Below are 14,189 nucleotides of genomic sequence, written 5' to 3'. Positions count from 1 at the left end.
ACTCCCATCTCTTCTAAAAATACAAAAATTAGCCAGGCATGGTGGCAGGCACCTATAATCCCAGCTACTTGGAAGGCTGAGGCAGGAGAATCGCTTGAACTCAGAATCTAGAGGATGCAGTGAGCTGAGATCGTGCCACTGCACTCCAGCCTGGCCAACAGAGCAAGACTGTCTGGAAAAAAAAAAGAAAGAAAGAAAGAAAATTATCAGTTTGTAGATCCTAAAAACTGTCCAGCCCTCTTATGAACTAAATTAAAATTAGCTGCAGGATGGGCACAGTGGCTCACACCTGTAATCCCAGCACTTTGGGAGGCCAAGGTAGGAGGATCACTTGAGCCCAGGAGTTCAAGGCCAGCCTGGAAAACATGGTGAAACTCCATCTCTACAAAAAAAAAAAAAAAAAATGAAAAGCCGAGCGCGGTGGCTCAAGCCTGTAATCCCAGCACTTTGGGAGGCTGAGACGGGCGGATCATGAGGTCAGGAGATCAAGAACATCCTGGCTAATACGGTGAAACCCCGTCTCTACTAAAATATACAAAAAACTAGCCGGGTGAGGTGGCGAGCGCCTGTAGTCCCAGCTACTCGGGAGGCTGAGGCAGGAGAATGGTGTAAACCCGGGAGGCGGAGCTTGCAGTGAGCTGAGATCCGGCCACTGCACTTCAGCCTGGGCGACACAGCAAGACTCCGTCTCAAAAAAAAAAAAAAAAGAAAGAAAAAAGAAAATTAGCTAGATGTGGTGGCATGTGCCTGTAGTCCCAGCACTCAGGAGGCTGAGGTGGGAGAATCGCTTGAGCTCAGGGGCTTGTGACAGCAGTGACCCAAGATCACACTACTGCATTCCAGCCTGGGCGACAGAGCCAGATCCTGTCTGAAAAAAATATGTATCAGCTACAGTTAAACTGCTTATGTTTATTTATGGACATAAGAAAGTTTACAAATATTCAAGTACTAAAAAATACTAAAAATGAAGTCCCTATCAGCATATTGCTCAACCATCCTCAACAGCAACATGCCAGTATGTAATGACCTGCAGAATCACATCCTTTAACCAGGCTTTTTGCTTCTGGAAACAAATCCAAATAAAATAAGCCTAAAAGATGTGGGGAAAAAAACACAATGCCCACAATAGCACTGTTCTTTTTTAACTCATTTTTATTGAGGTAAAATACAGTAAAGTGCACAAGTGTCAAATGTTCAGCTCGAACAATTTTTATACATATATGCACCCAGTAATCACCACTCAGATTAAGACATGGAACATTTTAAACACCCAAGAACGCTTTCACATGCCCTTTCCCAGTCAATACCACCCTCTCAAGTCCAACAAGTAACTATTACTCTGATTTCTGTCATCAAAGATCAGTCCTGCCTCTTTTTGAACTTCATACAAATAGAATCATACAGTACATATTCTTTTGCGTCTGGCTTATGTTCTCAACAGCACTGATATTCTTAGAGTTAAAAACTGTTCTTGGCCAAGTGGGGTGGCTCATACCTATAATCCCAGCACTTTCGGAGGTCAAGGGGGCAGATCACAAGGTCAGGAGTTTGAGACCAGCCTGACCAACATGATGAAACCCCGTCTTTACTAAAAATACAAAAATTAGCCAGGCATGGTGGCACGCATCTGTAATCCCAGTTACACAGGAGGCTGAGGCAGGAGAATCTCTTGAACCCAGGAGACAGAGGTTGCAGTGAGCTGAGATCGTGCCACTGCACTTCAGCCTGGGCAACAGAGCAAGACTCCAACTCAAAAAATAATAACAATAATAAAATAAAATAAAAACTGTTCTTTGTAGATATTAAGACAATAAAATATGTGGTTTCTAAACCTGAAAAATAGTTATACAATATCAAAACATGGAAACATAGATACATAGATAGATAGATAGATAGATAGATAGATAGATAAATTTTTTTTTTTTTTTTTTTTTTTTTTTGGAGACAGTCTCACTCAGTTGCCCAGGCTAGATTGTAGGGGTGCAATTTTGGTTCACTGAAATCTCCACCTCCCGGGTTCAAGCCATTCTCCCGCCTCAGCCTCCCGAGTAGCTGGGATTACAGACATATGCCACCATGCCCAGCTAATTTTTGTATTTTTAGTACAGATGGGGTTTCATCATCTTGGTCAGTCTGGTTTCGAAATCCTGATCTCATGATCCACCTGTCTTGGCCTCCCAAAGTGCTAGGATTACAGGCATGAGCCACCGTGCCCAGCTGGAAACCTATATATTAAATATTAGGAGAAAAGCAGAACAGGTCATTTCCTCTCTACAACAATACTTTTTTTTTCTTTTGAGACAGAGTCTCGCTCTGTTGCCCAGGTTTCAGTGCAGTGGCAAGATCTCAGCTCACTGCAACCTCCACCTCCCGGGTTCAACCAGTTCTCTGCCTCAGCCTCCCAAGTAGCTGGGATTATAGGCACCTACCATAACGCCCAGATAATTTTTTTATTTTTAGTAGAGATGGGGTTTCACCATTTTGGCCAGGCTGGTCTTGAACTCCTGACCTCATGATCCATCCGCCTCGGCCTCCCAAAGTGCTGGGATTACAGGTGTGAGCCACCACGCCCAGCCAACAATAACATTTTATACAGACAAAGACACAAAACCAATTGGTATGATATAAAATGTCAATGCTTAAGTTATAATTTTCTATAACAGTGCCTAAGTTATTTAATAATCAAAATAAACTGTATTATAAGCAAAGACTCACCTTAACATTGATGTAAAATCATCTTAAATAATGTACTTCGTTGGAAATGGATTCATTTATTTACAGTTACTAATTTATTTACAGAATCATAGTGGTTCATAAAATTTAAAACCTGAAAATCATTTCTTTACCTGGTTATGATAAGCCGATCCAAATTGATTCTCTGTTGCTTCGCAATCCATGCTGTACGATACAGCTTTTCAGCTGTCTTAAGTACATCTGCATTGAGCCTCTGAATGAGCTGTTTCTCAGAGTTTACATATAAGCGTTCCTGCTTGAGGTGATGAGCCAGAGTATGAATATCTAGCTTCACCATCTTCAGTGTGGGAAAGGCTCAAAGACTGATCACTGAGAGTAAAAAGATAAATATTTAAAGTTTATGTATGTCACTGAAACTCTTTTCTAAAATCAAAAGGGATAGGAGAACACTTTAAGAATTAAGTTACACTTGGGTAGACGCGGTGGCTCACTCCTACAATCCCAGCACTCTGGGAGGCCGAGGCGGGCGGATCACAAGGTCAAGAAATCGAGACCATCCTGGCCAACATGGTGAAACCCCCGTCTCTACTAAAATACAAAAAATTAGCTGGGCATGGTGGCGCGCGCCTATAGTCCAAGCTACTCAGAAGGCTGAGGCAGGGGGATTGCTTGAACCCGGGAGGCAGAGGTTGCAGTGAGCTGAGATTGCACCACTGCACTCCAGCCTGGTGACAGAGCGAGAATCAGTCTCAAAAAAAAAAAAAAGAAAAAAGAAAAAAAAGAAAAAATAATTAGGTTACATTTGATAGCACTTTTAACTCTAATTTTCAAATAATCTCTATCTTTTTACTACAGAAGTATTATAGGTTCAGTAGAAAAATTGGTAAATACAGATAAGCAAAAAGAAAAAAAAGCTCACTCCTAAGGCCACAGCTCAGACAGCTGCTGTAAACCCTGTGTATATCCTCAAATACAATGTCTATTTGTTAACCCCAGAGTTATCCTTGACTGTGCTCTTTCTAATCACAATCAAAATATCCTGTTGATTCTATCTTGAAAATATATCTAAAATGTGACTACTAATTCCCGCCATCCCCCCATTGCTAATTAGATCAGTTCTCACTACGAGGTGTGTAATCACCACGTCCTAAGTGATCTCACTGCTTCTTTTATTGTACTTCTAAAGTCTGTTCTCTACATAGCATAGTGAATTAAAAAGTCAGATCATGGCCAGGCGCGGAGACTCACGCGTGTAATCCCAGCACTTTGGGAGGCCAAGGCAGGTGGATCGCCTGAGGTCAGGAGTTCAAGACCAGCCTGGTTAACATGATGAAACCCCGTTTCTACTAAAAATACAAAAATTAGTTGGGTGTGGTGATGTATGCCTGTAGTCACAGCTACTCGGGAGGCTGAGGCAGGAGAACTGTTTGAACCTGGTAGGCAGAGGTTGCAGTGAGCCGAGATCACGCCACTGCACTCCAGCCTGGGCAACAGGTCTCAAAAAGAGGAAAGGAGAGGAGAGGAGAGGAAGAGGAGAGGAACAGGAAGAGGAGAGGAAGAGGAGAGGAAGAGGAGAGGAAGAGGAGAGGAGAGGAGAGGAGAGGAGAGGAGAGGAGAAGAAAAAAGAAGAAAAGAAAAGAAAAGAAAAGAAAAGAAAAGAAAAGAAAGAAAGAAAGAAACCAACAAAACAAAACTTAAGTCAGATCACTTTATTACTTTATTCCCCTACTGGAAACCATCCAAAGGCTTTATTTCATGATAGAATGAAATCTGAAGGTCCTACAAGATCTACCCCTGGCTACTTCTCCAATTTCCTCTCCTACAATCCCACCCTAGTTCACACAGCTCCAGAACACCTACCTTCTAGCTGTCCCTTGAACAGGCCAAGCATGTCCCTCTCTGAAAGTGTGCACATTTGCTGGCCTGTCTCTGGAAGGTTATCCACTATCTTCATTCCATTCAGATCTCTCCACTCAAACATGTATTTAGAAAGGCCTTCTCAGACAATTCCTTCTAAACTAGAAAATATAACTTCCTAATCTCTCTTCTGGCCTTTAAAAAAAAAGCACTGCCCCATCTAGCATTATATTACAGATATCTACCTGCATGTTAATCGTGCTCATTGCAAGGCTTCCCCACCAGAAGGTAAGTGACAGTAAAGCCAAGCCTTGTTTGCTTTGTTCACTCACAGCTGTAATTTCAGGGACTAGGAGAAGGCCTAGTTCATAGCAGGAGTTGAATAAATATTTGCCAAAGGAATAAATGAAATCTCACTACTCTTATTTATCTAGTAGCTAAACAAACTGATACAAATAGCACACATATTTTAAAGCATTATTATTTAAGCTATGCCCTTGAACCTAGAATTTGTGCCAGATCACAAATGTTAAATCAACAACAGAAATACCTGTGGCATAGATAACAAAACATAATATTGTGTGTTCGGGCAGCAGACAGCCATCAAGTTAGCAAAAAATTTCTTGGGTTGGGCACAGTGGCTCATGCCTGTAGTCCCAGCACCCTGGGAGGCCAAGGCGGGTGGCTCACTTGAGGTCAGGAGTTCGAAATCAGCCTGGCCAACATGGTGAGACCCTGTCTCTACTAAAAATACAAAAATTCACCCGGTGTGGTGGCAGGTGGCTGCAATCCCAGCTACTCAGGAGACTGAGACAGGAGAAACTTGAACCCAGGAGGCAGACGTTGCAGTGAGCTGAAATCGCACCACTGCACTCTAGCCTAGGCAACAGAGTGAGACTTTGTCTCAAAAAAAAAAAAAAAAAAAAAAAAAAAGGCCAGGCACGGTGGCTTACATCTGTAATCCCAGCACTTTGGGAGGCTGAGGTGGGTAGATCACCTGAGATCAGGAGTTCAAGACCAGCCTGACCAACATGGAGAAACCCGGTCTCTACCAAAAATACAAAATTAGCCGGGCATGGTGGCACATGCCTATAATCCCAGTTACTCGGGAAGCTGAGGCAAGAGAATCGCTTGAACCTGGGAGGCAGAGGTTGCAGTGAGCCAAGATTGTGCCACTGCACTCCAGCCTGGGCAACAAGAGAGAAACTCCATCTCAAAAAAAAAAAATTTCTCATTAAGAATTAAACATTATGGTAGCAGCTAGAAATATACTTGAAGCAACCTTCATTGAGAGAAACAGATTTAATCATTTAAAATTTTCATTTCTGCAATTTTAAACTTTCTCCTCTCCTTTGAATGAACTACTGATGACTAGGAAAATTTCAAGTATTACTGTGAAACCTGAATTTAACTGCTTTTAAAAAACACCTTCTTGTACCTTATTGATTCCCCAGCAAACTATGCAAAGCTGTTATTCTAATCTCCTCCACTGTTGGAGATAGCTTTCCATATTGCTTTCCTCTGAAAAGATATCAGTATGTCTAGTCCACCAAGATGATTTCCTGTTGAATTAGTCACAAAGGCATGTGTGTACATTTTTTTAAATGGTGACATACATACATATACTCTTATTAATTCAGCCTACAGAAAATGCATGTGTGACTTTGTAGACTTCCATGTGGGAACTCTTAACACCCTCTAGGGGGCTCTAAGTCCACAGGCTAAGAAAAGAATCATTGCTCTAATGGTTTTATTTATGAGAAGTATCATAGTTAATGAAAGCAGTCCTGAGGTGGAGGTTGCAGTGAGCCGAGATCATCGTGCCACTGCACTCCAGCCTGGTGACAGAGTGACACTGTGTCTCAAAAAAAAAAAAAAAAAAACTACTATACGCGGCCGGGCTAACTACTAAATGCGGCCGAGCATGGTGGCTCACACCTGTAATCCCAGCACTCTGGGAGGCCGAGGCGGGTGGATCACCTGAGGTCAGGGGTCCAGCCTGGCCAACATGGTGAAATCCCATCTCTACTAAAAATACAAAAATTAGCGGGGGGTGGTGGTGGGTGCCTATAATCCCAGCTACTCAGGAGGCTGAGGCAGAATTGCTTAAACCCAGGTTGCAGAGGTTGCAGTGAGCTGAGATCGTGCCACTGCACTCCAGCCTGGGCGACAAGAGCGAAACTTCATCTAAAAAAAAAAAAAAAAAATCCATATGACCTATATGCTTCATTAATTAGTTCAGTTGCCCTGAATATATAATACATAACCTCTTAACCTTTTTTTCATGTATAAAATGTGGACAAGGCCAGGCGCAGTGGCTCATGCCTGTAATCCCAGCACTTTGGGAGGCTGAGGTGGGCAGATCACCTGAGGTCGGGAGTTCGAGACCAGCATGACCAACATGGAGAAACCCCATCTCTACTAAAAATATAAAATTAGTTGGGTGTGGTGGTACATGCCTGTAATCCCAGTTACTCAGGAGGCTGAGGTAAGAGAATCGCTTGAACCCGGGAGGCAGAGGTTGCAGTGAGCTGAGATTGTACCATTGCACTCCAGCCTGGGCAACCAGAGCGAAACTCCATCTCAAAAAAAAAAAAATTGACAAACATCTGAATTTATTCTGTGCCTGACACAAGCAACATATTAGGTACCGGAAATACAAAAAAAGGAGAAAACCTAGTACTGTGCCCTCAACAACTTTCTAAACTAGTAGAATGAGGCAGGCATGCAAGCAAATGGCTGCCCCAAAGCATTATGAGTATTACGCTACAAGTCTACACAACATAGAGTAAGGACAAAAATATAAGGAATGACTGAAGAAATAGATTCCTCAACTTAGTCTTAAAAGACAAGTATGTGCAAAAACAAAAAAACAAAAAACTGGCCAGGCGCAGAGGCTCACACCTGTGATCCCAGCATTTTGGGAGGTACGAGGCGGCCTCATGACTCCTCGTGAGGTCAGGAGTTCAAGACCAGCCTGGCCAAGATGGTGAAACCCCATCTCTACTAAAAATACAAAAAAACCAGCCAGGCATAGTGGTGGGCGCCTGTAATCCCAGCTACTCAGGAGGCTGAGGCAGAGAATCGCTTGAACCCAGGAGGCGGGGGTTGCAGTGAGCCGAGATTGCGCCACTGCACTCCAGCCTGAGCAACAGAGCAAGACTCTGTCTAAAAAAGGAAAAAAAAAAAACCTATTTGCCAGACTGGTGGGGGTAGAATATTCTGGACAGAAACAGCCAACTAAACAAAGGCATATATATATACACACACATACATATACCTACACATATATATATGACATGAAGTCTATTTAAGGACCTACACATGGCTTATTACAGTTTGAGGCCGTGTATGTTTGTGCAGTTAAGAGTAGGGATGGAGGGAGAAGGTAGAAAGTGTATACTAAGAGATAAGGCTACAGAGACAGAAGGCATAGAAAACTCAGAGTTAAGAAACTTGGGCCAGACGCAGAGGCTCATACCTATAATTCTAGCACTTTGGGACACCAACGCAGGCAGGTCACTTGAGCCCAGGAGTTCGAGACCAGCCTGGGCATCATGGCAAAACTCTATCTCTATAAAAAATACAAAACTTAGCCGGGTGTGGTGGCAGGTGCCTGTAGTCCCAGCTACACAAGAAGCTGAGGTGGGAACATCACCTGACATCTGGAGATTGAGGCTACCATGAGCCACGATTATGCCACTGCATTACAGCAGCCTGGGTGACAGAGTGAAACCCTGTCTTAAAAAAAAAAAAAAAAAAAAAAAAAAAACGAACTTTGCACTGCATGCAATGAAGAGGCTTAAACGCGATTAACACAATTAAATTTATATTTCACTACATAAAGTCTCTGGTACCAAGGAAAAGTATGAGGAGGTGGGGATGGAATAGACAAAGAAATTGCTGATAGGCAAGAAATAACAGTGGGGAATGGAAAGAACATGGCAAATTCCAGAGAAGTTAAAAGGCAAGAAATACAAGGTGCTGACACCTCCATACGGAGAAGGTGTTATTCATCACAACTATCATATGAGAAAACAGTTTATAAACTGAAAACTGTGCCTGGAATGGGTCTAAGAACTCTGCACATTTAGTCTTTATAATATCCCTCTCCAAGATAGGTATTTTGCAGCTAAGAAAATTGAGGCCTAGGGATTTGCTCAAGGTCATACAGGTGAGAGGTGATAGAATCAGTACACTATTGCTATTACCCTGATGTCTACATGAAAAATCATAAATCCATATTGATCTACCGAGAGGCACTCCTTTCTTTACAGTTGTCACTCAGAAACATGCCTTAGATAATCTTCTACAACTCTAAATTCAACTATGTTAAAACCACTGTTTTCCTTAGAAACTTTTTTACCTATTATTAAAACAATTAATAACTCAATACCATTCTTCCAATAGGGAAGGAGCAGCTTGTTGTATTTCCAGCGGTATTCTTTATTTTTATTTTTATTTTTTTTTATTTTTTGGAGATGGAGTTTTGCTCTGTCGCCCAGGCTGGAATGCAGTGGCACAATCTCGGCTCACTGTAATCTCCGCCTCCCGGGTTCAAGCGATTCTCCTGCCTCAGCCTCCCGAGTACCTGGGACTACAGGGGTGCGCCACCACGCCCGGCTAACTTTTGTATTTTTAGTAGAGACGGGGTTTCACCATGTTGGCCAGGATGGTCTCGATTTTTAGACCTCGTGATCTGCCTGCCTCAGCCTCCCAAAGTGCTGGGATTATAGATATGAGCCACAGCGCCCAGCCCTCTTTTTTTGTTTTTAAATCTTCTGACCAACTGATGCCTGTTGACAGCCAGCATTCTTCACAGAGTCTCTCTCATCTGAACTTCCATTCCATCCCTGAGACCAATCTGTCTCAATTATTTCTTAACACACAACCACATTAATATATCTAAATTGCAATCAAAATTATATTATTGTTCTGCCTAAGATATCTTCAGTGGCTTCCCACTACCTTCAGGAAAACAACTGATTATTTAGGTTTATAACATGTACCGCCTTCTAAAATCTGGTCCCAAACTATTTTTCTAGGCCACCTTCCATTGCTACACTGCATGAACCTTTGACTTCATAAAAATATCTTACTTGATATCCCAAACACTAATCCTTCCTTGATTGCTGGTGTCTCACATGCTCCTGCATTTCTGCACTGTTTTGTTTCTGTTCTGGCGTGCTGTACAATATTTTGGCCACATATGGTTGTTTAAATTAAAGTTAAATTTTAAATTAAAATTCAAAATGTATGGTATGCAAATTATATCTTAATAAAAACAATGTAATTTAAAATTGTTTCTTAGTCATACTAGATGCCATTCCTAGTACTGGGGACCCACATGTAGCTAGCAGCTACTACACTGGACAATGCAGACATAGGGTATTTCCACCATCATAGAACGATGAAAGTTCTACTGAATAGCACTGCTCTAGAGTACAAATCATGTCTGATTCAACGTTGAGTTCCTCACAATGTCCACAGAGTAAGCACTTTAAAAGTACCCATATCTGTGCCTGTAATCCCAGCACTTTAGGAGGCTGAGGCAAGCGGATCACGAGGTCAGGAGCTCGAGACCAGCCTGGTCAACATAGTGAAACCCCGTCACTACTAAAAATACAAAAATTAGCCAGGTGTGGTGGTGTGCACCTGTAATCCAGCTATTCTGGGAGGCTGAGGCAGGAGAATCGCTTGAACCCGGGAGGCAGAGGTTGCAATGAACTGAGATCGCGCTACTGCACTCCAGCCTGGGTGACACAGCAAGACTCTGTCTCAAAAAAAAAAAAAAAGAAAAAGTAAAAGGTACTGATTTCTGGCCTGGAGCAGTGGCTCACATTTGTAATCCTAGCACTTTGGGAGGCCAAGGTGGGTGGATCGCCTGAGGTCAGGAGTTCAAGATCAGCCTGGCCAACATGGTAAAACTCCATCTCTATTAAAAATACAAAAACATTAGCCAGGAATTGTGGCAGGTGCCTGTAATCCCAGCCACTCAGGAGGCTGAGGCAGGAGAATCACTAAAACCCAGGAGGCGGAGGTTGCACACTAGAATCCAAGAGGGAGAGGTTGCAGTGAGCCATGATGATGCCACTGCATTCCAGCCTGGGCAAACAGAGTAAGACTCCGTCTCAAAAAACAACAAAAAAAGCAAGTACCCATTTCTCCTAATTTAAATTTAAATATAAGCAGGCTTACCACACCAAAATTAATGTTCAAACAAGTTTCTCTGTAATTGTAGCAGTAATTCTCGGGACTTTTTTTTTTTTTAAAGACAGGATCTCACTCTGTTGCCCAGGCTGGAGTATACTGGCACAATTGTGGCTCACTCCAGCCTTGACCTCCTGGGCTCAAGTGATCCTCCAACATCAGTCTTCTGAGTACCTGGGACTACAGGCGTGTGAAACCACACCCGGCTAATTTTTAAATATTTGCAGAGACAGGGTCTCACTAAGTTACCCAAGCTGGTCTTGAACTCCTAAGCTCAAGCAATCCTCCTGCCTCAGCCTCCCAATGTGCTGGGATTACATGCCTGGGTAAACTTTTTTTTTGTTTAACTTTCAGGGTACTACAAAATTCTACACAAAGTAAAACACTCCAAACAAATTTAGATTCACTTGTGTTGTTATAACACATAGAGGAAATTTGTTACATCTCAAAAACAGGCTATAATCCCAGTGTTTTGGGAGGCTGAAGCCGGTGGATCACCTGAGGTCAGGAGATTGAGACCAGCCTGGCAAACATGGTGAAACTCTGTCTCTACTAAAAATACAAAAATTAGCCAGGTGCGGTGGCACATGCCTGTAGTCGCAGCTACTTGGGAGGATGAGGTGGGAGGATCGCTTAGGCCTGGGAGCCAAGATCACGCCACTGCACTCCAGCCTGGGCAACAAAAAACAAAAAAAAAGTTATTGAGAGTCCCTGCTTTAGAGTTTTGCATAGATGTTTACATATATTTTCGTAACAACCCTCACGGCTACAAAGATAACATAAATGTAGAAAATCAACAAATAATTGTTAAAATTTACACATTCTTAGGGGCGGGTGAGGTGGCTCACGCCTGTAATCCCAGCACTTTGGGAGGCCGAGGCGGGTGGCTCACGAGATCAGGAGTTTGAGACCAGTCTGACCAACATGGCGAAACCCTGTCTCTACTAAAAATACAAAAATTAGCCGTGCATGGTGGCACATGACTGTAATCCCAGCTACTCGGGAGGCTGAGGCAGAGAATTGCTTCAACCTGGGAGGCGGAGGTTTCAGTGAGCTGAGGTTTCACTGCACTCTAGTCTGAGCAACAGAATGAGAGTCTGTCTCAAAAACTAAAATAAAATAAAATAAAATAAAATTTACATATTCTTCTACAAAATCATTGATAATTTTTTTTAAATAATCAAATGAATTCTAATATGTATTTGCCTACAAGATTTCCTGCTTGTCTTGTAGTTATATTGCTATAATGGGAGAAAAAGGTTAAGAGAAACTCTTAAGAGAAACTGTTCTAGATTAAAAGCAACTAAAACAACATAACCAAATGCAGTGCAAGAGTCTTGACTGGCTCTTGATTAGGGGGAAAAAGACAGAGAAGCCACTTTACGGACAACTGGAGACATTTAAATATGGACTGGATACCAGATGATATTAGAAAAGTATTGTTAATTATTATCAGGTGTGATATTGGTATTGCGATTACATAGGAGAATACATTGTTTTTAAGAGATGCACACTCATGTATATATTTAGAAATAAAATGTTAGGGCCAGGCATGGTGGCTCAGGCCTGCAATCCTCACACTTTGGGAGGCCGAGGAGGGCAGATCACTTCAGAAGTTCAAGACCTGCCTGGCCAGCATGGTGAGATCCCGTCTCTACTAGAAATACAAACATTAGCCAGGCATGGTGACGTGCACTTGTAATCCCAGCTACTTGGGAGGCTGAGGCAGGAGAATCACTTGAACTTGGGAGGTGGAGGTTGTAGTAAGCCAAGATCATGTCACTGCACTCCAGCCTGGGTGACAAAGCAAGACTCTCTCTAAAAAAAAAAAGACAAAGCAAGACCCTCTCAGAAAGAAAGAAAGAGAGAGAGAGAGAAAGAGAGAGAGAGAGAGAGAGAGAGAGAGAGAGAGAGAGACAGAGAGAGAGAGAGAGAGAGAGAAAGAAAGAAAGGGAGTGAGTTAGGATCTCTGCAACTTGTACATGGTTCAGCAAAAACATTAAGAAATTTTTTTCAAATATAGCAAAATGTAAACTGTTGAACTGAGGTGGTAGGTATATAAGGATTACTGTGCTATCTTTCAGTGGTTTTTGTCTGTTAGAAATATTTCATGTAGCCGGGCACGGTGGCTCAAGCCTGTAATCCCAGCACTTTGGGAGGCCGAGACAGGTGGATCATGAGGTCAGGAGATCGAGACCATCCTGGCTAACATGGTGAAACCCCGTCTCTACTAAAAAATACAAAAAAACTAGCTGGGCGAGGTGGCCGGCGCCTGCAGTCCCAGCTACTCGGGAGGCTGAGGCAGGAGAATGGCATAAACCCGGGAGGCGGAGCTTGCAGTGAGCTGAGATCCGGCCACTGCACTCCAGCCTGGGCGACAGAGCGAGACTCCATCTCAAAAAAAAAAAAAAAGAAATATTTCATAATTTAAAAATGTGGTAAAATACTTTAGAAATTCTCAAATTGTGCCTTTCTTGCTGCTTAATTAAATGTAATTGAACAAATACATGACAGAGTTTCGCTGGAGCCTAGCCAAATCGTCTAATATCAAGGAGCTCACGACCCAATTACAACTGAAATATTGTTCAAGATAGAAAGGGAACATAACATGTTTTCAATGACACAGCAACATATGAGCCAATTCATGCAATTTAGAAATTAAAATCTTCAAATATAACTTTACTTTAAAAAATTAACACATTAGGCCGGGCGTGGTGGCTCAAGCCTGTAATCCCAGCACTTTGGGAGGCCGAGACGGGCGGATCACGAGGTCAGGAGATCGAGACCATCCTGGCTAACACGGTGAAACCCCGTCTCTACTAAAAACTACAAAAAACTAGCCGGGCGAGGTGGCGGCGCCTGTAGTCCCAGCTACCCAGGAGGCTGAGACAGGAGAATGGCGTGAACCCGGGAGGCGGAGCTTGCAGTGAGCTGAGATCCGGCCACTGCACTCCAGCCTGGGTGACAGAGCGAGACTCCGTCTCAAAAAAAAAAAAAAAATTAACACATGAGGCTGGGTATGGTGGCTCACACCTGCAATCCCAGCACTTTGAGAGGCTGATGTGGGCAGATCACACCAGGTTAAAAAATTTTAGCCGGGTGCGGTGGCTCATGCCTGTAATTCTAGCATTTTGGGAGGCCGAGACAGGCAGATCACCTGAGGTCAGGAGTTCGAGACCAGCCTGGCCAACATGATGAAACCCCATCTCCACTAAAAATACAAAAACTAGTCGGCCGGCCGGGCGCGGTGGCTCAAGCCTGTAATCCCAGCACTTTGGGAGGCCGAGACGGGCGGATCACGAGGTCAGGAGATCGAGACCATCCTGGCTAACATGGTGAAACCCCGTCTCTACTAAAAATACAAAAACTAGCCGGGCGAGGTGGCGGGCGCCTGTAGTCCCAGCTACTCGGGAGGCTGAGGCAGGAGA

The 14,189-nt window shown here is 43.1% G+C and overlaps 1 protein-coding gene across 7 annotated transcripts in view; it reads right to left on the bottom strand.

Annotated features, from left to right (window-relative positions):
• The window catches only part of GAPVD1 (GTPase activating protein and VPS9 domains 1), a 107,875-nt gene that overhangs the window by 64,367 nt on the left and 29,319 nt on the right, over positions 1-14,189 (bottom strand). For 5 of the 7 annotated variants that reach the window (XM_010365865.2, XM_010365868.2, XM_010365867.2 and 2 more), the window contains exon 3: positions 2,847-3,063. The exons of 1 other annotated variant lie outside the window; for it this stretch is intronic. In XM_010365865.2, coding sequence (XP_010364167.1) covers positions 2,847-3,031 — 185 coding nt within the window. In that variant the 5' untranslated portion in view covers positions 3,032-3,063. Of the gene's footprint in view, positions 1-2,846; positions 3,065-14,189 lie in introns of all 7 variants that reach the window. One more of the 7 variants, XM_030919645.1, reaches the window with a different exon arrangement.

This window comes from Rhinopithecus roxellana, chromosome 16 (genome assembly GCF_007565055.1).
Source record: "Rhinopithecus roxellana isolate Shanxi Qingling chromosome 16, ASM756505v1, whole genome shotgun sequence".
NCBI classification, from domain to species: domain Eukaryota; kingdom Metazoa; phylum Chordata; class Mammalia; order Primates; family Cercopithecidae; genus Rhinopithecus; species Rhinopithecus roxellana.
The sequence above is the reverse complement of the archived record's forward strand: the minus strand, read 5'-3'. Positions and strand labels throughout refer to the sequence as shown.